Genomic DNA, 24,285 nt, shown 5'->3' with positions numbered 1-24,285 from the left:
TGTGTTTTTACATCAAACTGCACCTGCAGACTTTTGTGTTTTGCTTTGTGTTTGAGAGATGGGGCTGATTTTCATCATCTCCTCCCATCACGTCTCACCTCCCAACAAGGGTCAGCATTCCCCTCCCCTCGCATCACCCCACAGTTGGATTGGCTGAGACACGCACGATTGACCTCTGATGCAGGCTCTTACCCGAGTCATACAGGGGGCACGGGTGGATCTGGCAATCTTTGCCCCATCCCTCACCAACAGTACAGCAGCACTCTTGCCGCGTGACATTGCGTGCCAGGATATTCTCGCATGGCTGTTCGTCATTCAGGCTGTAGTAACACTCCACCTCCTCCCTGACAGGCGCTGCTGCAAGAAACAAAATGGCCAAGGAATGGAAGCTTTAGTCAAACTTTTAGTGGCCCACACAGATGTTGGTCATCAATTTAAATACCCACAGAACTCCCAGCACTGAAACAGGCAACCCTTGTACAAGTTGGTCCTTACAATTAAATAACCTTGCTTACAGTTACATTCCCTTACCCGCACCACCCAGCCCCACTCCGGACTTTGTTGTATTCTTAATTTTTAAAAAAAATTGAGACGTACAGCATGGAAACAGGCCATTTCGGCTCACGAGCTGTGCCGCCCAATTTACACTCAATTAATCTACCACCCCCCCACCCCAGAATGTTTTGAATGGTGGGAGGAAACTGGAGCCCCTGGGGAAAATCCACGGGAAGAACGTACAAACTCCTCAGACAGTGCGGGATTCAAACTCCGGTGCCGATGTTGGAACTGTAAAGGCGTTGCGCTCACCATGCTGTGAATGTAATCTTACATTTAATCTTGATTCTATACATAGACAGAAAGGTGACCATTGTAAAAGATCACTGTCATCCGAAGATAAGCAGTAACACAATCAAATATGGATTAATGACTTAGATTTTGCTTTTTATCTCGAGTCTCTCTCCATTACCTATTTCTTTGCTCGTTCTGTACGCCTGATGTCACAGCAGAATTTTCTCTTTATTTTTCCGAATGCCAGGATCTGCCTCAGTGCCTGATGACCCAGAACTGGCCGAAATCCACCAAGTGAAAATTGTTTTAAATTTAGACACAGAGCACGGTAATGGGCCCTTTCAGCCCATGAGCCCGTGCTTGCCTAATTACACCCAATTAACCTACAAACCCAAGTACGTTTTGAAGGGTGGGAAGAAACTGGAACACCCAGAGGAAACCCACGCAGACGCGGGGAGAACGTACAAACTCCACGTTCAAACCCAGGTCGCTGGCACTGTAACAGCAAAGCACTAACCGCCACGCTAACCATTTCGCCCAAACAGTGCATTTTATTGTAATAATGTTCGCTATTTTCTGTGTATACACCTTAGCACGTCACCAATGCGTGTCTGTGAACTGTGACTCCTTAGTGGGGACGAACATTGTCTAGCTCTTTAGAAGATAGAGAGAAGTGTACCCTGCACAGTCTGACGAATGCATCGACCTGTCATGGGGTCGAATTCTTCCCTCTCGTCCAGGCAGATACATAAGAATGAACCAGCTACATTCTCGCAAGCCGCTGAGTGACACACACCCTGCATGGTCTCACACTCATTCACATCTGCAAAGAGAGAAATGTTTCTTGGTAAATATGGAAGGCTGAGACATCATTGATAAAACCTTTAGTAGAGGTCTCACCGACGGAGAAAGAATACCATTTCAGATGCCATTGAAGGGGACAGCCTATCAGGAGGCAGTCAAGGCATTCCTGTCTCTGACACCGAGTCCATCTCCGAGGCTTAGATGAACCGCATTCAAGCACAGAAACACGACCTTCTAGTCTATCCCGAATGATTATTCTGCTTCACTCCACTGACCTGCACCTGGACCATATCCCTCCACACGCCTCCCATCCATGCACCTGGCCAAATTTTTCATAAATGTCAAAATTTGAGCCTGCATTCACCACTTCAGCTGGCAGTGAGAATGTTGAACGACCAAAGGAACTGCTCACACTAACCGTTTGATGAAGGTAGGGAGGGTGCAGAGAAGATTGACTAAAACGTTGCCTGAATTACAGTATCAAGAATACTAATAAAGATTGAGTTGACTGGGTCTTTATTCATTGGAGTGTAGAAGGTTGAGGGGGATTTGATCGAGGTATATAAAATTATGAGGGGGTTAGATAGAGTAGGCTCTTCCCCTTGGGGGTAGGTGAGATTGGAACGAGGGGTCATAAGTTAAGGGTTAGGGGGAAAAAGTTTAGGTAACATGAGAAGAAGCTTCTTCACTCAGAGAGAGGTGGCTGAGTGGAGTGACCTTCCGGAAGAGCAGGGTCAATTCTGTCATTTAAGAGGAGGTTGGGTGGGTGCATGGATGTGAGGAGATTGGAGGGTTATGGGCAGGGAGTGGGTAGGTGGGACTAGTGGAGTTCACTTGAAACGGTATGGACTAGAGGGGCTGAGATGGCCTGTTTCCGTACTGTAATTGTTATATGGTTATACGGCTCAAGGCCAAAATGTTGGTTCTCTATCTTTATCTTTGGTAGATAAAGTACACTGTTTGATCTGCTGAGTTTCTCCAGTGCTGTGATATGAACAGTGGATGCAAAATTCATCACAGCAGCCATTCGAGGGGATATTTTATATTTAAATTTAGACATATATAAAACAGGCCCAATTGGCCCACAAGCCCATGCCGCTGACACACCCCCAGTTCGATTTGAATGGTGGGATATTGCTGGAGAACTAACATGGTAGGAAGATTATGGGAACTGGAAAAGTAGTCACCTTGATGTTTGTATACTACAGACCAGCAAACAGTAACCGGGAGCTAGAAGATCAAATATGGTGAAGTCTGTAAAACAAGCTGTTACTGAAGGCAATTTCAACTTCTCGAACATTGACTGAGAATGCCAAAGTGTAAGGGGACTGGATGAGGTGAACTATGTTAAATGTGTCTAGGAGAACGTTCTACAGCAATATGTGGATAGGACTTCAAGGAAATTGGCAATATTGGACCAGGTATTGGGAAATAAATCGGGAAACATATTGGGGGCTGTGACCATGGATATGTTGGAACATAGAACATTAAAGCACAGTACAGGTTCTTCACCCTCGATATTGTTCAGACTTATATATTCCAACAAAAAAAATACTAAACCCTTCCTACTTAGTAACCCTCTATGTTTCTTCCATTCATGTGCCTAAGAGTCTCTTAAATGACCCTCATGTTTCAGCCTCCACCACCATCCTTACATTTCTAGAAGATCCCCTCGCATTCTTCTAAATTCCAGCAAGTACATTCCCAGACAGCTCAATCTCTCCTCATAGGCCAAACCCTCATCCCTGGAATCAACTTGGTGAACCTCCAAAGCCAGTATGTCCTTCCTCAAAGAAGGAGACCAGAATTGTGTGCAGTTCTTTCTCAGCGAGGTGGGGCGGGGGTGTGATTTGAAAGAGGTGCTCAGGAAGGGAGTAACCAATTTAGGAAACAATGGTTCATATGCTTTGAAATTCATTGGTTGAAGTAGATTCAAAAGGAAATTTCAAACATGAATTAATAAATATTGGAAGGACAGAACTATAGGGGGAAATATCCAGTGGTAGGAGAGTTACTGGGAGAGTTAGAGTTCTGGCAAAGAGCTAGCAGAAAAACAAGAGCTAGTAGAAAAACAAGAGCTAGCAGAAAAACAAGAGGTTTGAACAGCCACATTCTCTACTCCCTATGATTCAAATCTGTGGTGTTAGTGGTTTTAATTTATTGTCAGCTTCATTAGTGTCAGTGGCTCCCTTCACATCAGAGCCAAAGCCACGAGAGGTCAGCCAATGCTTTCACATAACGGGAAACATACTTGGGTGGATAGAGCAGTGTCTGATTGACAAGAAGCAGAGTCGGGATACAGGGATCATATTCCGTTTGGCTGCCAATTGCTAGTGGAGTTCCACAGGGGGTCGGTGTTGGGACCATGCCTTTTAATGGTGTAGATTAATGATTTAGATTATGGCTTTGTGGCCAAATTTGTAGACGCCACGAAGGTAGGTGGAGGAACAGAGGAAACAGGGAGGCTGCAGAAGGACAGATTAGGAGACTGGACAGAGAAGTGGCAAATGAAATACAATGCTAGAAAGCGTACAGTCATGTACTTTGGTCGAAGAAATAAATGACAGTCTATTTTCTAAATAGGGATAAAATTGAAAGTTACTAGATGCAAAGGGACCTGGGAGTCCTCAAGCAGGATAGCGTGAAGGTAGACACTTGCAGGTTGAGACGGTGGCGAAGTAGGCAAATATAATCCTGGCGTTCATTTCAAGAGGAATAGAATACAAGAGCAGAGATGTGATGTGGAGGATTTATAAGGCATTGGGAGACCTCACCTGGAGCATTGTGAGCAGTTTTGGGTTCCTCATTTAAGAAAAGATGTGCTAATATTAGAGAGGGCTCAGAGGAGTTTCACAAGGATGATTCTGGGAATGGAAGTGCTATAATGTGAGGAATGTTTGACGGCTCTTGGCCTGTACTCGTTGGAATTTAAGAGAATGATAGGGGATCTCAATGAAATAGTTTGAATGTTGAAAGGTTGTCTCCCATGGTGGGAGAGATGAGGGCGCAACTTCAGGATTGATGAGCGTCCACTTAGAACAGAGATGCAGAGGGATTTCTTCAGCCAGAGGGTGGTGAATCTATAGAATATGTTGCCACAGGCAGTTGTGTGAAGGCCTGGTTATTGGGTGTATTTAAGACAGAGGTTCTTGATTACCCAGGGCATCAAAGGTTATGAGGAGAAGGCCGGGCAGCAGGGCAGTGAGAAAATCGATTAAATGGTGGGGTGGACTCGAAGGGCTGAATGGCCTATTTCCGTACCTACTCTTATGTCTAATGGTCTTGCGCTTCAGCAATCCTGAACACTCAGTTCCGCCGCTAATGAGTCTTACCCACACACCGTGAGCCATCTGATGCCCTCTGATACCCCTGGTCACAGTGACACCGGAACGATCCTGCCATATTCTGACAGTAGCTGTTTGGCCCACAGATGGTGGCATTGTTGCACTCGTCGATATCTGTGGAGCAGAGCGAGACGCAGGAGATGCAGGTGTCGGTGCAGGTTCCCGTCCTCTCAGTCACGCACTTTATCACTGTCACAGACAGACTGCCTCTGCTACTCCCAGAATCACAATCTCTCTCTATCATTCACTGTGCATTCTTACGTTCAGTTATCCTGGCTGTTCCCATTCAAAGTCACGTTTTTCCCATTGCACACTTATTGTGACGCACATCGCAACCGTGCTCACTTCATCGCGTCCACACGGTGGTAATCTCACACTTGCACCATGCCCACTTGCAGTGGGCATCTTTCCTTGGCCATTCCTTAGGGGCTTGGCAACAAGTGACTTTCCTTCAACTTGTGCCAAGCGGAGCAGACTGGTTTGAAGGGCCACAGATCAGTGAGGGAGGTTGGGAGGGGCGCTCAGTGAAGTGAAGCCAATTGTTTATTGTTGTGTCTTGTTAATCCAGGGGTGGCCCAACTATGGCCAACACCAGCCCGTTGCTCATTTGTAAGAGGCACATTGGAGAAACTAAGATGGTGGCGCTGCCGGGGATACAGTAACGGCAGCGCTGCCGCTGGTGCGGACCTTTAGATGCATAGTGCTACCCTGTGGGGTCTGGTCCCACGCAGGCTTTAAACGGCCTGTTGGAGGAGCTGACGGTGGTTGAAAACTGCCGAGCTTAATATTGTTTGGCCCCGGACTCCTTGTATTTTTCGGTATGGGACCCACAACCAAATAAAGGTTTGGCCAGCCCCCGCGTTAAACTGTTTGGAAAAAGTGCTCCTGCTCTCACGCCCTGGAAGAGGCACAATGAACGTTACCATTATCGTGTTATGGGAATTAACAGGCAGAGCTCTGGGACTCTGAAGAGACTCCCTGTGAATCTCCCAGAGGGGACCTTCTGCGACTCTGAAGGGGATCTCTTTGGCTTCTCTTTTCTCTTACAGTAAGAGGGCCCGGCAATTTCTGCTGATGGCGAATTTTTGTCTGCTTTATGTCTAAATTCAAATTCATGAAATATTATTTGTGTTTTATTACGCCACAATAAAATGGTGGTCTTCAAACTGTCCCCCTAAACTCACATTCCACCTTAAGTAATCCCTATGCCATCGGTGCTCTGTGATTAGTAAGGGATCACTTAAGGTGGGATGTGGGTGGAAAGAAAAAGATTTGAAAACCACTGTTTTAATCGTCCCTCATTGACTTGTTATGTGCACGGTTTCAGAACTCCAAAGGAAATGGGCCAAATGACAATTTTTCACAAGCAAAATATTTCAGTATCAATTGGGTCTAGAGCAATGATTCTCAACCTTCCCTTCCCACTCACATCCCACCTTAAGCAATCCCTTACTAATCACAGAGCACCGAAGGCAGAGGGATTGCTTAAGGTGGAATGTGAGTTTTGGGGGGTGTTTGGAAACCACTACCATAAAAGAATCTTGAATCTGTGACCAGGAGAAGGCGGCTGTGGTTATGTCCCACAGGAGAAAGGAATCTAATGTGATGTCATGTATGTACCCGGACAATAAATCTGAAATCTGGATGAGGGTCGACTTACCAATACAGTCCTGGGCAGGGCTCATCAGGAATCCCATACCACACTCTGTAATGCATTGGAAGGAGCCAGGACTGTTCTCACATCGTTTAGTGCCACAAATAGTCGGATACTCCTCACATTCATCGAGATCTGTTGATCAGAAACAGAGTGTCCACAAAGAATCAAAATCAGGCTTAAACCCACCCGCCCCAGTTTTCACAGATGCACATTTTCAATCGCAAAGAAAGGTTCGGACAATCCTTCAGGAGCACTGGGTCCCTGTTGAAGGAGACTCCAAGGATGACAGCGTTTCACGGTCACAGGGATTGTGACTGGAAAGCCTCAAACCAGTCGGCTGTCTGTTCCATTCATTCATGGTTTGGATGTGGGAGGTAAGTTTGCAGATTGGTGGTGTTGATTGTGAGGAGGGCTGAACAATATTGATTATTTTCAGAAGCCTTAATGGCCTGAATATGCCTGGGGTTGTCTGACCTTGGAAGCTAAGCAGGTTCAGACCTGGTCAGTTCTTGGAGGGGAGACTGCCTGGGAACATCAGGTGCTGTAGGTTTCTGCGAGGGGCGCTGGACAAAGTGGCGACTCTCTGCCTGCCTTACGGTGGACAAAAAGACAAAGAATCTCATGTATGTTACATTCTAAATGTAGCACTCCGTGACAATAATGGGACCTTTACCTGTACCTTTATTTGATAAGATGGGAAAAGCAATGGCAATTTGGGAAGACTACTAACAGCTAGGCCAACTGTAATGCCCCAAATGTCCTGTAATATTATATGACAATAAAGGAGTCTTGAATGCGAACCACTTACACAAATACATTCCCATCTACTCCCATAGATTCTACCTCTCACCTGCATTAGGGTCAATTCACAATTAACCAACCAACGAGCTCGTCTTTGGTATGTGCTCCGGGAAGAAGAGCGCGCTGTCACGTGTACGGTGCCCTGCTCCATACAAACAGTGCCTGATGTCAGGACTGAATCGAGCGATCGACAGTGGAGAAAGAGCTCAACATCTTACCCAGACATTGGGATCGATCTGCATCAACTCGGAATCCGGGCTCACAAGAGCATTCAAAAGAACCAACAGTGTTGGTGCAGCGTCCTCTGTTACAGCGTCCAGCGACTGTACACTCATCAACATCTGTTAAGGGCAGGAGAAAAAAGATAGAGGCAGAGAGAGTCATTCAGCATGGAAACAAGTTATTTGATTGAGGTGTTGCATTTTGGAAGGACAAACCAGGCAAGGACATACCGGGTACACAGTAAACGGTAGGGCACTGAGGAGTGTGGTCAACAGAGGGATCTGGGAATTCAGATACGTAATTCCCCGAAAGTGACATCACAGGTAGGTAGGGTCAGAAAGAGAGCTTGGCCTTCATAAATCAAGTATAAGAGTTGGGATGTAATGGTAACGTTATATCCGACACTGGTGAAGCCAAATTCAGAATTTTGTGTGCAGTTTTTGTCACCTAACTACAAGAAAGAGATCAATAAATTGAAAGAGTTCAGAGAAGATTGACCAGGATGTCTCTGGGATTTGAAGAACTGAGGGAAAGGTTAAAAGGTTAGGATTTTATTCCCTTGAGCATTGAAAAATGAGGGTACATTTGATAGAGGTATACAAAATTACTTTAAATTTAAATGTAGACATACAGCCACTTCGGCCCACGAGTCTGTGATGCCCAATTAACCTACATCCCCGGTACATCTTCAACAGTGGGAGGAAACTGGAGCCCCTGGGGAAAACCCACACAAACACAGGGAGAATGTACAAACTCCTTACAGACAGCGTGGGATTGGAACCCCGGTCCCTACCGCTCAACCGTGCTGCCCTATGAGGGGTATAGAAAGAGATACATAGGCAAGGAGGCGGCTTTTTCCATTGAGGTTGGGCGAGACAAGGACGAGAGGACATGGGTGAAAGCTGAAAGGGGAAAAGTTTAGGGGGGGGATGTTAGGGGCGGCACGGTTGGCAGAGAGGTTAGCGTGATGCCTTTACAGTGCCAGCGATCAGGGCTGGGGTTTAAATCCGCTTTCTGGATGGAGTTTGTACATTCTCCCTGTGTCTGCATGGGTTTCCCCCGGGGGGGGGGGGGGTGGGCTCCAGTCTCCTCCCACCCTTCAAAACATAAATTGGGCGGCACTGACTCGTGGGCTGAAATGGCCTGTACCATGCTATATGTCTAAATTTAATTTAAAATACAAATTTAAATTAAAAAAAATAATAATTCAGCGTGTAGTGGGAGCCGCCAGCTGAAGTGATGAATATGGACTCAATTTTAATATTTAAGAAAACTTTGGATAGAGACACGGAGGGGAGGGATAGGGACTGGACTAGGCACAGATTAGAAGGGCCAAAGGTCCTGTTGCTGTGCTGTCGTGTTCTATGGGTCTGGAGATCTATGGTCACCATTGATCATGATATAAGCAATGGAGACCCGTCTGCTTTAATCTCATCTTTTAGCACTTAGTCCAGAGCCTTCTGTGCCTGGTCTCAAGTGATTGTCTGGACACTTCATCAATGCTCTTACTGACTTTGCTCCACAACTCTCTCCAGTAATGTACTCTCCGAGTCTCTCTCAGATCGCTTAACCTAAATCTGTCACTTCTGATTTTATCGACCTTGACGTGGAGGAAGTTTTCTCGCAGACTACCCTCATGTAGTTGTGTTCCCCCTTGAACACCTTCTCTCCAGGGAAAACAGACCCGATCTCTTCAGTCTCTGCTCCGTCCCAGGCCACATCCTGATAACTCTCTTCTGCGCCCTCTTCAGTCCCACCCCATTTTGTGGTGAACAGATCTGAAGGCAATATTGTAGCTGGGCTCTGAACAAGTTTTATAAAGTTGAAGCACAAGTTTGGCATCCAATGCTCCAACTCATCAAGGGCCAGCATCTCAAATACCTTCTTAACCACGTTACCAACCGGTGGTGTCACCTTCAAGGATTTGTACATCAGAGTCTCTGTGTTCGTCAGTACTCCCTCGGACTTACTAGTCCCTCATCCCCAGTGTTAAACTGCATCCTTCATTCGAGTCCATTTCACCGACCCCTCAATATCACCCTGAAGCCCCAAACTACTTCTGACACCCTCAGTAAGCCCACCAATCTTTGTATCATCTGTGAACTTGCTGATTCTATCACTTACATCCATGTACGAGTCATTCTTATGAGATGTACATGGCTGAACACCCATCCAATCACAAAAACAGCCCTCTACCATCACCCACCATCCAGTCCATCAACTTGCCCAGGATCCCAAATCTTCTGGGCCAGTCTCCCAAGTGGGACCTTGTCAAAAGTCTATGTATAAAATGCAGCCACACCCTTGCTCACCTCTTCAAAAAAATTCGATCAGGTTGGTCAGACTGGATCTGTTCTTGACGAACCCAAATGTTGCTGCCTCCTGATTAAGGATAGAATCATTAATCCTGTTCCCATTTGTTTCGGACCTCACCTGTACCTTCTGGCTCCATGTACCGATTGCCCACATTGTTCCTAATGGTCCTGTCGTTATTGGTTTTCTCTTAAGATACTCTAATTTACCTTGACCATCTCCATCAGTGATACTTCATGACCCCTCTTGTTTTGCAATTCGCCTTCTTAAATGCATCCCCACTTCTGACAGCATCATCCCTGTCGTCAGTTCCCAATGTAGGTTCTATGACTCTGTGTGTATGTGTGTGTGTGTGTGAGAGAGAGAGAGAGAGCGAGAGCGAGAGAGAGAGAGAGAGAGAGAGAGAGCGCAGTGTTGCACAATCCAGCGAACCTCACCTATGCAAGTGGACAGGTCAGCAGAGGTGGTGAACCCCTCAGCACAGAGACAGGTGTAGGAGCCTACACTGTTCAAACACTCTCCATAAGGCGCACAGAAATCTCCTTCAAAACACTCATTGATATCTGGAAAACCAAGAATAAATCTTACCGAACAAGCAATCACTCTTATACATCCTCTCTTGATACAAGAGGCTGATGACGGCATAAGCACCAAACACTAGCAGGGCACAGGACACAAATGGAGGGCCCAGAGCACAAATGGAGGGCATGGCACAAATGCTGGGCGCACGGCACAAATGCAGGGCACAGGGCACAAATGCAGGGCACAGGACACAAATGGAGGGCCTAGAGCACTAATGCAGGGCACGGCACAAATGCAGGGCGCACGGCACAAATGCAGGGCACACGGCACAAATGCAGGTCGCATGGCACAAATTCAGGGCACACGGCACAAATGCAGGGCACACAGCACAGATGCAGGGCGGAGGGCAGAAATGGAGGGCCTAGAGCACGAATGCAGGGCGCACGGCACAAATGCTGGGCGCACGGCACAAATGCAGGGCACAGGGCACAAATGCAGGGCCCAGGACACAAATGGAGGGCCCAGAGCACAAATGCAGGGCGCACGGCACAAATGCAGGGCGCACGGCACAAATGCAGGGCGCACGGCACAAATGCAGGGCGCACGGCACAAATGCAGGGCGCACGGCACAAATGCAGGGCGCACGGCACAAATGCAGGGCGCACAGCACAGATGCAGGGCACACAGCACAGATGCAGGGCGGAGGGCACAAATGGAGGGCCTAGAGCACGAATGCAGGGCGCACGGCACAAATGCTGGGCGCACGGCACAAATGCAGGGCACATGGCACAAATGCAGGGCACACGGCACAAATGCAGGGCGCACGGCACAAATGCAGGGCACACGGCACAAATGCAGGGTGCATGGCACAAATGCAGGGCGCACGGCACAAATGCAGGGCACACGGCACAAATGCAGGGTGCACGGCCCAAATGTAGGGTGTACGGCACAAATGCAGGGCACATGGTACAAATGCAGGGCACACAGCACAGATGCAGGGCGCAGGGCACAGATGCAGAATGACTTTTCTGGAGTTGTGCGATTTGACCAGGAAATGCACCAGTGCATACCACTTTGGAAAACATTGCCTTTTCACACAAGTGTTAAAGCCAAGCGAATTTTGAGAGCGAATGGGTAAATACTGGAGTTTGCTCTATAAAGCAGATGGTCAGACCTGCACACTGATTGCCATCTGCATTCAGCCTGTATCCAGGGTTACAGGTGCACTGATAGGAGCCCTCGGTGTTTACGCACATCCCGGCCTCGCCGCACGTTGCCCCATTTGTACACTCATCGATATCTGAAGCAACAAATATACAGTTGGTCCTCAATCTTTACCCATCACAGTAAAACCATCCAGCCTTTTTCAACGGCTCCCCTCCCTCCCCACCCATCAGGCCACAGGACATTTTATATTTTTCAATTTTTTAAATTGAATTTTATATAATAGTACATACACACATCAAGGAATGATGCATACAACTTATACAAACTGTGATAGACTGTCCCACCCTGACCACCCGCAGATTGGAGGAACAACACCTTATTTTCCGTCTGGGCCCCCTCCAGCCACATGGGATGAACATTAGCCCCTTTCAAATTGCAGCACCTGGGCAGCCTTCCTAAGACCTGGGTGCAATTACTGGGGCAAAGGTGCTGGAAGGTCCTTTTAAATTGCAGGGGGATGGATCCATTAAACCGCCAACCCGGCGATTTAAGGGGGGATCCCGCCCCTGCAATGATGCGCCAAGCACTTACCGGAAGTCCCGCCGGATGTTTGGATGCCGGCTGCACGCACACAAGCGCTGTCACTGGAATAAGCGGGTCGGCCATTTTCCTGTTCAAATCGCCTGTGGACGTGACCTAGGTAAGTTTAACTGGGTTCCCTGACTACCTCGGAGGTAGTTCAGGGACCCGGTTGGGTTCCAATAGGGCTGATCGGGTTCAGACCCTTTCTAACTGCTATGTAACTGGGGCGCTAACCAGGCAAATTGCCCAGTTAACCCTGCAGTTTGAAAGGTCCTATGACTTTACTGCTTTCCATCAAACCTGCCCGCCTTTTCTTTCCCCTCCCCCCCCTTTTCCTGCCTTTCTAGTTCTTCCACCCACCAAGCCCTGCCATTCCCCCACCTGACCCCCTCCCTCCATTCTCCACCTATCGTCTCCTGACTTTGCCACCAACCCCCCCCCCCACCTCCCTTTACCCTCCCCCCTCCTATTCTTTCGTTCAGTCGCCTGCTGACTTTGAGGGGCTCAAGCCCGAAACATCGGTTCTGTATCTCTACCTTTGCTACATGAAGGACACGGTTGGACCCGCTGAGTTTCCCAGCATTTTCTGTTTTTACTTCAACCACCGTGTCCACAGAATTTCATGATGTTAATGCACAATCAATATGTCAGAGTGAACAAAAATTCTTATGCAACAGTATTATTCATAGGTAAATTGAAAAAAATACAAGAAGAGAAAAAACCCCAATATAATTAACTAATCTAAACCCCAAACCATTCCTAAATTGCATGTCAAGACAGAAAAAAAAACACTTGCCTCTAGAAATAAAGAAACATATAAATCACAAGAAACACAAAGGGACCTGATCAAGATTCCCATGAGGACAAAGGTTTTCAACCTTCCTTTCCCACTCACATCCCACTTTCAGTCATCCCTGGGCCATCGGGGCTCTGCGATGAGGAAGGGATTGCTTAAGGTGGGATGTGAGTGGGAAGGTTGAGAATCCCTGCTCTAGACCCAATTGTTTCTGAGAAAAATTGTCATTGGTCCATTTCCTTTGGAGGTTTGAAACCGTGCACATAACAAGTCCACGAGGGACGATTCAAACAGTGGTTTTCAAACTTTTTCTTTCCACGCACATCCCACCTTAAGCAACCCCTTGCGAATCACAAAGCCCCGATGGCCTAGGGATTATTTAAAGTGGGATGTGTGTGGGAAGAAAAAGATTGAGAGCCACTGGGTTAGAGGCTGTGAAAATAATTTAAAAAAAAAGAACTCCAAAGGTTGGGAAAGTTCAAATTCGAGCCACTGGCGGAACATTTGATAAAGCATGCTTGGATCTGTAGATCAATAAAGCCTTTGGCCCTTACTTCGTGTCTGTGAGCGGTCATTTGATCGCCCCACATCCACCAACGAGAATTTCTAAAGGGAGCGCGGCTGTCGGAGAGCAGCAGCAACCTCTGGTGATCCACCCCACCCAGCATATGCTCTGTTCTTGCTGCTGCCATCAGGAAAGAGGTCTAGGGGGCCACAAGACTTGTACCCACCAGGTTCAGGAACAGCTGCTCCCCCTCCACTGTTGGGGCTCCTCAATCAGGGACTCTTTCACTTTATTGATTTTCTCCTCTCTGCATTGCAGTCAGTTTGTTTACATTTCTTTATTTGTTTAGGTGTACGTTGAGTCAGTATTTGCATTACCGATAAGTGGCGATTCTGCCTCGCCCACAGGTAAAAGAATCTCAGGGTTGTATGTGATTTCATGCATGTACTCTGACAACAAATCTGGAATCTGAAATCTCGTTGTTCCTGCCGTGACTGTGGGTGAGAGGACAGTGAAATTCTCTATAATTATTCTGCATTGTCCCTTCTTTGGACGTGTTTGAATAGCTAGTGCAGAGGAAGATTTTATCTTATCGAACCCATTATGCGGGTGATGAAACAATGCAGAGAGGGGTACTCTCTAATACACGCGAACCCAGTCACTGATGGGTAACAGGCCCTTCTGGCCCTCAAGCCTGTGTTGTCCAATTCCACCCAATTGACTGACAAACCCCAGACATTTTGAAGGGCGGGAGGAAACCGGAGCACTCAGAGGAAACCCACGCAGACACAGGGAGAATGTAAGAACTCCTCACAGACAGCGCCGGATTTGAACCTGGGTTGCTGGTGCTATAACTGTGCTGCCCTACACTAAAAGAGGGAAATTTACTATCTATGTTAGCCCTGACTTGGAAGCTTTTGATGGACCACTGTTGAGGATCTATCTTTCTTCCTGGAGTATGTTTGATGCCTTTTAGCAGTTAGCTCCCTTGTGCCTATGGTTCTCCGACCTCTCCAGACTGCTCTCAAAGCTTTTTTACCTGCACACTTTCGATTCCAGATCTGATATCCTGCAGGGCACGGGAGGCAATGGAATGATCCAATGGAATTCACACACTCAGAGTTGGGACAGATTAAATCATCCTCGCATTCGTCAATATCTGAAATAAAGCAGATTTTGCAGAGAAATAATGCGTTAGGAGATCCATGTCACTGCACGATAAATTGGCCAGCAAGTCTATTCTGAGCTTCTCTCACCTCCCCTCCTGCTTTTTTTAATCCATAAGAATTCTAAAACCAGAGGGCCCGGTCTGGTACGGGGACACCAAAGCTCACGAGCATAAACTCCTGCAAAAGGTAGTGGACTCAGGCCAGGACGTCACAGGTAAAACCCTCCCCACCATGGGGGAACGCTACCCGACGAGAGCAGCGCCAATCATCGCGCTGCTGCCGTCGGGAAAGGGGTTCCGGGGGCCACCAGGTTCAGGAACAGGGGCTCCCCCTCCACTATCAGACTCCTCAATGACAACCTCTATCAGGGACTCTTACTTGGCCACTTTATTGATTTCTTTTGTCTCTGTACTGCAGTCAGTTGGTTTACATTATTTTGTGTACAGTTTTGTTTTGCACTCTGAATAGGTGGTAATTCTGCCTCATAGAATCTCAGGGTTGTATGTGATGTCATTCTGACAATAAATCTGAAATCTGGAAACTTAAATCTGAATATCTACAGGCGAGAGGGCAAGAGTTTAAAGGGAGGATCTGAGAAGCAACCCATCTCCCTCTATCTGGAATGAGCTGTCAGAAATCGAAATGGGTAAAATTACATTTGGACATCTACAGCAAAACCCCTATTATCCAGAATTCAAGCAACTTGCAAATAAACGAGGAAAATAAGTAAAATGAGTAACAACTAATTAAAAAAATTAAATAAATGTTTAAAATTGGAAAAGTAAATGTTCTCTGAAGTAACACATAAGCCTTTGGGATCAAATATTCAGCCGGCGGAGAGCCTTCATAGCCGTCGTTTGAATAAAGCTGGTGCTTTGAATAAAATGGCGTCGCCCAGGATGAAGAGCTGGTTGATGCCGCTCGCTGCCGGGGGAGCCGACTTCCTTAAAAGAACCCCTGCTTAGTAAGAGCCTTTATCTCTACTTCTATTGTGACGGTGGCGAACTGGCCCCGCTTATCAGCGGGGCAGCCGCAGCAAAGATGGCGTCGTGGGTCCTCCTCCTCTTCCGGTGCAGACGAGGAGTCCGCATATGCGTTTAAGCCAGCGTGACGCGAGGGGCGGGCTCCGGACGGCCTTGAAGGTCTGCAGAGCGAACTTCGAAGTCAATCAGTTGTGCTAAACGAGCTCACAGCCTGCTGTCTCAGTTCTTACGCCCACAACAGTATATTATTAAGTGTATTAGTCAGGCCAGGGGGAGGGGGGGGTGTCGGGCTTAATTATAATGGCATTGTTCATCTTTTGGGCCGCTCCGTGGAGGGGGAGGAACCTGCAGATGCAAAATGTTTTCAAAGAATGTGACTGAAAATAAATAAAATGCCTTACGGTTTATAATATTCATGCAAGTGAAGTTTGTTCAGTGGAAGTAGTATTTTTGTCTTTTAAACTGTTTATTCTTAATGCAGAATCATGAGTTAGGCATCGTTAGAGTGAGTCTCAAGCAACCGGAAAATGAATTTATCTGGCATCTAACAATCCCCACAGGTGCAGGATACCAGAGGTTTTAACTGTATATCGAAAGAAAGAATTTACTAGAATGTGGACCAAAGGCAGGCAAATGGGAATGAGCCCAGAATGTCAATTTGGTTGACATGGATGAATTGCGCAGAATTGCTGTATGACCGTGACTGACTTGTTCGCTTACATCTCCAACAATTCTGCCCCATGCCGCTGTGCAGACTAATTGAGTCTTCTCTCTGTCACGGGAGTTGAGCAATTTAATCCAGGTAGTTTAAAGGCTCTAAGTGATATGATTCTTGTTATTGTTAGGGGGCGCTCACGGCCTTACCTTGAAGTATATTATACAGTATGTTTCCGATCATCCGAAAACCACTTTACCAAATTTCTCAGAGTCTGCGAAAATTTTCGGCAGCAACATGATGTCGCAAGTTGAAAAAAAATGTTGATTTCTTTTGACCTGCCGTGCTCAAGTGGGACTTTGACGCACGGTTAGCGTCATTTTGAATCCGACGGAGCTCTCGTGTACTCAAGTGAGACTCTGACGTGCTGTTACATAAAACATAGAACACTATAGCACAATACAGGCCCTTCGGCCCTTGATGTTTTGCCAACTCATACATTACTTCCTAAAAAAGGAATAAACCATCCTTATCCCATAACCCTCTATTTTTATTTCATCCATGTGTCTGCTAAGAATCTCTTAAATTCCCCCAACATTAGCACCATTTTGAATCCAACGGAGCTCTTGTGTACTCAAGGTAAGAATTAAATTTTATTTTGTTTGAAAAACCATCCCTTGTTCTTTGTTGTTGTTTTATGCTGATGTTACTGGGCCGGGATTGGAGTGGGGGCCTCGGACTCCCAGGAAGGACGGGCAGCGACGCTGGAGAGGAGCCTGGCATCGGAATGGGGACCTCGGATTCCCGGGGAGGATTGGCAACAGCGGTGGGGAGGAGCCTGGGATCAGAGCAGGGACCTCAAGTTCCCGGGAAGGATCGGCAACGGCGGTGGGGAGGTGTCTGGGATCGGAATGGGGGCCTTGGGCTCCAGGGTAGGATTGGCAACGGCGGTGGGGAGGTGTCTTGGATCCGAGCAGAGACCTTGGGCTCCCGGGAAGGAATGGCAATGGCAGTGGGGAGGTATCTGGGATTGGAGCGGGGACCTCGGGCTCCTGGGATTGGCAACTGCAATAGGGAGATGCCTGGGATCTGAGTGGGAACCTGAATATTATTTAAAGGGTAAAAAACTACAGCATGCTGTTGTGCAGAGGGACTTGAGAGGGCTTGTGCATGAATCGCAAAAAGTTAGGTTGCAGGTGCAGCAGGTTATAAGAAGGCAAATGGAATGTTGGCCTTCATCGCGAGAGGAATTGAATTCAGGAGTAGGGAGGTCATGTTGCAACTGAATAAGGTACTGGTGAGACCGCACCTGGAGTACTGTGTCCAGTTCTGGTCTCCATATTTGAGGAAGGATATACTGGCTTTGGAGACGGTCCAGAGGAGGTTCACTAGGATCCCTGGGATGAAGGGGTTGACTTATGATGAAAGATTAAATCGTCTAGGATTGTATTTGCTCGAGTTCAGAAGAATGAGAGGAGATCTTATAGAAACATATAGGATTATGAAGGATATGGATAGGATAGATGTAGGAAGGTTTTTTGAGCTGGCCGGGGAAACTAAAACGAGAGGACACAGTCTCAAGATTCGGGGGAGTAGATTTAGGACAGAGATGAGGAAAAATAGTTTTTCCCAGAGAGTAGTAAATGTTTGGAATTCTCTCACCAGGGAAGTGGTTGAGGCTGCCTCATTAAACATATTTAAAATTCGGTTAGATAAATTTTTACATGATAGAGGAATTAGGGGAGATGGGGAGAAGGCAGGTAGGTGGAGTTAGGTCATAAATTAGATCAGCCATGATCGTATTGAATGGCGGAGCAGGCTCGATGGGCCATTTTTGGCCTACTCCTGTTCCTACTTCCTATGTTCCTATGTTCCTTGGGCTCTTGGCCAGGTTCAGAGATGGAGGTGGGGAGGTGTCAGGATCAGTGACGGCCAATATAAGTATTTTGCTGATTAAAGGCATTTCTCAGGTAACCAGAAAATCCAGTTAACCAATACATGTCTAGTCCCGTGCGTTTTGAATAATCGGAAACGTACTGTATTACATTTTAAAAGTATTATTACATGACAATAAAAGCAACCTTTGATTCTCTCTCCAGATTTGATTCTCTGCTGTCTTCAGGAGGTGAAAGCAGCAGGGAACCTAGGCTTGTAGTGTGACAGATAGATAATTGGGAAAGGTTTGCTAGAGTAGGTCACATACAAACACTTTCAAACAGATCTTATTTGAAATACTGGAGCACTGACAATGCTAGACATGTCGGGACCTCAGAGCATTTGCAGCAGTTTTGGAGAGTGCCCAGGAGACTTCACTAATGGATTGTTAAAAATGCAACAGATGAAAGATCTTGTCAGGCTGTTCTAAGAGGGTCATGTGGTTTTGCAAGCAGAGAGAGTCAAACAGGCTTGAGAGAGAGAGAGAGAGAGAGAGAGAGAGAGAGAGAGAGATGGATCACTTCTACAGTGTTACAGCCAGCAACAGTAACTGGGATTGGAACAAGACAAGCTGGCAAGCTTGTGGAAAACCCCATTTGGAAGACGGGTTGTAAGTGCTTAGTTCAGCCTGGTCAAAGCCCTTGTGGTTCATACAAGAGGAGAGGACTGGCTGTCTAATGTTTAACCTGGAATAAGGGAAACAAAAAGGAACTCTGTGGTGACCTGAAAGAAAGAAGTTATCATCTGGAGAACCCTGAAGGGGTGAGTTTCATCAGCGAGACACTGAAGTGGCCGACGGAAGTAAATCGGTTGTGAGTGTCCTGGATCAACAAATCTCTCTAAAAACTGACAAGAACCATCCTGAGTGGTAACCATTTAGCATTCAAGCTCCAAAGCTTGGTGAACTTTATAAATGTTAAATTCTGTGTACAGTACAAGAATTGCCTGTAACTAGTGAACTTGGAGGAATGAGATTGGACAGTGAATCAAAGAACTTTTCTGAGCTTACACACACGTGCGCTAAGAATTAGAAGGGGGTTAAGTTAGGTTAGTTAAGTAAATAGTGAAAAGTTAAAGCGTGATTCTGTTTTCATGTTTAAAGATAATTAAAGGCAACTTTTGTTTAAGTAACCATTTGTGTTGGTAAATATCAATTGCTGCTGGGTTTTGGGGTCCTCTGGGCTCGTAACAGTAGAAATACTTGTTAAAGGTCAGACAAATAGTCTGGATACCAGTGCAGATGGTGGACAAGACACCACATCAGAAGAGGACAGACACTGGACCCAATTGATTTTGCCATTGTGACTGTTATTTCCTGGAGATTCACTTCAAATGATTCCACAGAGGCTAAGCCAAGGAAGCAATGACATTACCTCTACAATCCGTGCCATGAGAATTGGCTGCAAATCCTTTGGAACACACACAATGGTAACTGCCAATCATGTTCTCACATCGAGCATTGGGGCAGGGCGAAGGCCTTTGTCGACATTCATCCGTATCTAAGTAAAATACAAAACACCTGACAGACAAGGTCATGGAGAATCCTAACAGTTTCTATCAATGTACATGGGTTTTCTCGGGAGAGAGTAGGTTCCATTCAGCGTGTCTTCTCCGCGAGAAGACACGGGAAACAACCAAGGTCTACCCCAGGGCCTTCATGTCGATGCAATTGTGAAGAAGGCTCGCCAGTGGCTACACTTTGTGAAGAGTTTGAAGAGATTTGGGATGTCACCAAAGACTCTTGCAAATTTCTACAGCTGTACCATGGAGAGCATTCTGACTGGTTGCATCACTGTCTGGTATGGATGTGCCAACACACAGGACAGGAAAAGGGTACAGAGAGTTGTGAACTCGGCCAACGACATGATGGGTACCAGTCTTCACTCCATCGAGGTCATCTACAAGAAGCGGTGTCTCAAGCAAGCAGCCTCTATCCTCAAGGACCCCCACCACCCAGACCAGGCCCTCTTCACACTGAAAAGAGGTACAGGGGTGCTGGTAAGGACCAATCTGTAGATAGGGGGGAGGGGGTGCAGTGGGGGACTGACCTGGGGGGGGGGCTACCTGTTGTTCAGGCCACCCCTCCAATGTAGGACAGGAGGGCACTCTTTTTAATTGTGTCGTTAGTGACACGGCTGTGTGGGAGCAGGTGGAGAGTCACTAGCGGGCGTCAATCTAGACGCTTCTGATGCAGGAGGGAGTGAGGTGGGTCTGATGGCCAGGGATGGCCGTGACCTATGGGGGGGGAAAGGAATGCCCACGGATGCCCCTCCTTGGCACCAACCCTTTGCCATCAAATCAGACAACGAACCACCGACACTTTTTTTCCTCTTCTTTTGCACTAATTTTTTTTTTGGAAATGTAATTTATAGGAATTAACGCACCTGTAACGGACAATTACCTGCTGCAAGACAACAAATTTCGTGCTGCACGTTCCTGACAACAAACTGTGATTCTGAAATAAATATTTGTCATCTGCATTTTCTGGGGAAGTGCGCGAGTTCGGAGCAGGGATGATGAATAAATTTGACTTGATAAAGAAAAGAGCAGGGCCCTGGAGAGTATTCTCGAAGAGGAAGGCCTCGGGTACAATGACATAGTTCCTAGAAAATGGAGGCATAGGTAGATGGGTTTCGTAGAGGAATTGGGATGTGACATTACAGTTTTACAAATTGCTGGTTAGGTTTCAGAGTGTCTTGCGCGGTCCTGGTCACTGGGCTCGGGCAAGGATGTGATTAAATTAAAGAGGGTACAGAAGATATTAAAGAGGGATATTGTCTTGGCTGGAAGGCATGAGGTACAAGGAGAAATCAGATAGCCTGAGAAGTGTTTTTTTTTCTCTGGAATGAAAGAGGCTGTTTAGCCATTTACCGGTCACAGAGCTTTGTAAAATTATTAGGGCCTTAGATATATAACCGTAATCTTTTGAAACATGAACGTTTGTGGACGCTGTGATCGTAGGACAAACATAGAAAACTAGAGGAACTCAGCAGCGTCCATATAAGGTTAAGATGTACTTTTTCCACACTAAATGTGGCGGGTGTGTGCAATCAGTTGCCAGAGGCAGGTACGATTACAATGTTTAAAAACATTGAGGCAGGTGCACTGATAGGGAAAGCTACTTGATGGCATGACACTCTCCAACTGGATGGCAGTAACATTGTCTTCTCCAGTGTCTGCCAGACCACTCCCCATTTTCCCTTTCCCTCTCCTCTCACAGAACTCTCCACCCTCCCCCTGTCTGCTGCTGTGCCCTCCCTCCCTTAGCCACCTATTACTTCCTGCCAGTGGGACCGTGCTCCTTCCCCCTGAGCTCCCCCCCCCTCCCTTTTGTTCGGGCACCTGTCTACATTTTGCTCATACCTTGATGAAGGCCCAAGCCTGAAATGTTAGTTGTGTATCTTTTATCTTTGTTTGACCTGCTAAGTTTCTCCAGCGGTTGTGTTTTTACTAGCATCTTGGTTGGCATGGATGACTTAATTTAATTTTACTTTAAGTTAGACAACAAACCATTGAGCCCACATGCCCTGGACTGAATGGCCGACTCCATAACTCTATAGACGCCGCCAACAGCCCAACGTCTAGTTCTGACAACATTCTCCTCTGCATTATGGCAGGCATTAACTCACCATCACAATGCGACTGCTCAGCATTCAGATGGTAGCCCGTGTCGCAAGCACACGTATAACCCAGCTGTCGTGGAACGCAGCGCCCTGGGCCACAGACCTGTGGCACTCGGAGGCAAACGTGAAGCTCAGGAGCTGTGGAAAGAGAGCGAGGTCTCAATGGTTAATCAGATCCTATACAAGATTAGGCTGAGGGATTGGTCTGGCACATCAGACAGAGAGAGAGGGAACAGAATGAAGGGAGGGAATGAAAGCGAGGGAGGATGGGGGAGGAGAAGGAGGGTGGGGAGGGGGAAGGAGGAGGGTGGGGAGGAGGGGGAGGGGGAAGGGAGGGAAAGGAAGGGGGTGAGAATGAGGGGGAAGTAGGTAGAGGGAGGGATAAGGGGAGAGAGGGAGGAGGATAAGGGGAGAGGGAAGGTGGGAGAGGGAGGAGGAGGGGTAAGGGGAGAGGGAAGGTGGGGGAGGGGTAAGGGGAGAGAAGGCGGGAGAGGGAGGAGAGGAGAGGGCAGGAGAGGAAGGGAAGGGGAGCAGGTGAGGAAGGGTGGGATAATTGGGTAAACAAAGGCCAGTCATGATCTGGATGATGACAGAGCAAGTGCAAAGGGCAGATCACTGCTCCTCTTACTTAAGTTCTGACGGTACAAGGAGTCCAGAGGCTGGTTACTAGGCGGCCAGTGACCTGCCCAACGGTTGGGATTTCTGCCAGTTCCTGTTATTTCACTGGGTGAGATCTGGATCCTGGTTCAATGAAAAGCTTCCAATGAACTGTTACAAAACAACAATTTAAGAAAGAAAAGCCATTTAAACCTGGGGTTGTGCTCGGAGGCAGGGCTCTGGTGCTTGTAAGGGTCCTGGCCGTACTTGTCGTCTCTCTCAACCTGGGAGCTTAAACGGCAACAGAGAGCAAGATTTAGAACACAGAACATTTCAGCACAGTATAGGCCTTTCGGCCCCCAATGTTGTGCCAACCTATGTAAACCTACTCAACAAACTAAATCTTCCCAGTCTCAGCCTTTTAAAGGCCCCTATCGTACCAGCCTCCGCCGTAGGGTGCCCATTTCCATCTCCAAAAAGGGAGGATGTGCAGGGTCGTCAGAAAATTCTCTCAGTGCTGGGGTGGGTGCCTTACCAGCCATGAACTTGCCAGACGGTGCGCAGCCATGTTTCCTTCAGTGCTCATGCGCGATGGATTTGAGTCCTGGGGCCACTAGCGCTGCCGTCACACTTCCACCTTCCTTCCAATGGAAGAGATGCTAGTGGCCCCGGGACTCAAATCCATCGCACATGTGCCAGCCAGCACTCGCGCATGCGCACAAGATAAAACATGACCGCCCACGTCCTACGGTCCCCAGGGCCCCGCATTTAATATGGTAAGTATGCCCTCCCTTGCCCTTTCTGGCCCTACATCCTCAAATGGAAGGCGAATTAACATCCGGCTCGAGGTGGCACTGGATGGAGGGCAGGGGGCCTCAAAAGCCAGACGGTCTGACCTAAAGCCAGACATCTGGCCTAAAGCTGGACGTCTGGCCACCCTACTCCATCACCATCCCTGGCAATGTATTCCAGGCACCCACTACCTTTTGTATAAAAAAAAGTTACCCCTGATGCCTTTCCTCACCTTGTACAGATGTCCTCTGCTGTTTGCTTGTCTCGCCCCAGGAAAAAGGTACTGGCTGCCCACTCTATCTATTCCTCTTGTATTCTTGTAGTCCCCTCTAATCCTTCACCTTCCCTCATAAGACACGTTCTCCAATCCAGGCAACATCCTGGTAAATTTTGCTTGCACTCTCTCCATAGCTTCCACATCCTTACCACGGTTCCTTCCTAAATTGCAAAGACCATTTGCCTATTCCAAACTATCCAACCCATTGGCCGACCTGTTGCTCATCTTTCTCCCACCTTAGCCCAAAATCTGACTGTTCCCCTGGCCCACCCTCTTTTAAAATTCAACGCCTCACCGATGTCTGAACATCTCGGGTGCCTTCTCCTTCCCCGCAGCTTTACAACTCTCTGTCCCCTCACCCATCCACTCATTTTCCCATTGTCCTGGCCCGCCCCTCATCACTCTTTGCCTACCCACCGCCAGCGTACCCACTGTATGTCGGCCACGAGATGCTGGCGTGGTGGCCGGCCGCACTCGATCCACAGGCTTCCTATTCTGGCTGCGTTCTTCAGTCAATCTGTTGAGGTGGCGGAGGTCCGACCGGGTGTAGTGGTAGCCAGGTCCAGCGGGGCAGACTTCCCGGAATGCACCTAGGGGGATAAAACAGGATCTCTTCCCAATCTGTCCTCGATTCTTCCTCCTTTTTCCCATTTCCCCTCTGCTTTCTTCTCTTTACGTCTGCCATGCAACATTTTGGCAACCCGGTCAACGCAACGCCGTTATTGGAGTTCGAATCCCACGCTGTCTGTAAC

The 24,285-nt window shown here is 47.5% G+C and overlaps 2 protein-coding genes across 4 annotated transcripts in view; one reads left to right on the top strand and one right to left on the bottom strand.

Moving 5' to 3' along the window:
* LOC138748410 (trafficking protein particle complex subunit 6b-like) overlaps window positions 1-24,285 on the top strand; it is a 136,302-nt gene that overhangs the window by 9,153 nt on the left and 102,864 nt on the right. The gene's annotated exons all lie outside the window — the stretch shown is intronic.
* Window positions 1-24,285, bottom strand: part of LOC138748409 (latent-transforming growth factor beta-binding protein 4-like) — a 131,290-nt gene that overhangs the window by 26,928 nt on the left and 80,077 nt on the right. For both annotated transcript variants that reach the window (XM_069908545.1, XM_069908547.1), the window contains 12 exons: window positions 23,962-24,123; window positions 22,678-22,755; window positions 21,874-22,005; window positions 19,618-19,743; window positions 14,542-14,661; window positions 11,627-11,752; window positions 10,368-10,493; window positions 7,614-7,736; window positions 6,598-6,726; window positions 4,926-5,051; window positions 1,469-1,612; window positions 193-357 (listed from right to left, as the gene is read on the bottom strand). In XM_069908545.1, the coding sequence (XP_069764646.1) occupies window positions 193-357; window positions 1,469-1,612; window positions 4,926-5,051; window positions 6,598-6,726; window positions 7,614-7,736; window positions 10,368-10,493; window positions 11,627-11,752; window positions 14,542-14,661; window positions 19,618-19,743; window positions 21,874-22,005; window positions 22,678-22,755; window positions 23,962-24,123 (1,557 nt within the window). The remainder of the gene's footprint in view (window positions 1-192; window positions 358-1,468; window positions 1,613-4,925; window positions 5,052-6,597; window positions 6,727-7,613; window positions 7,737-10,367; window positions 10,494-11,626; window positions 11,753-14,541; window positions 14,662-19,617; window positions 19,744-21,873; window positions 22,006-22,677; window positions 22,756-23,961; window positions 24,124-24,285) is intronic.

This window comes from Narcine bancroftii, chromosome 13 (genome assembly GCF_036971445.1).
Source record: "Narcine bancroftii isolate sNarBan1 chromosome 13, sNarBan1.hap1, whole genome shotgun sequence".
NCBI lineage: Eukaryota > Metazoa > Chordata > Chondrichthyes > Torpediniformes > Narcinidae > Narcine > Narcine bancroftii.
This window is presented reverse-complemented; position numbering and strand designations above follow the sequence as displayed.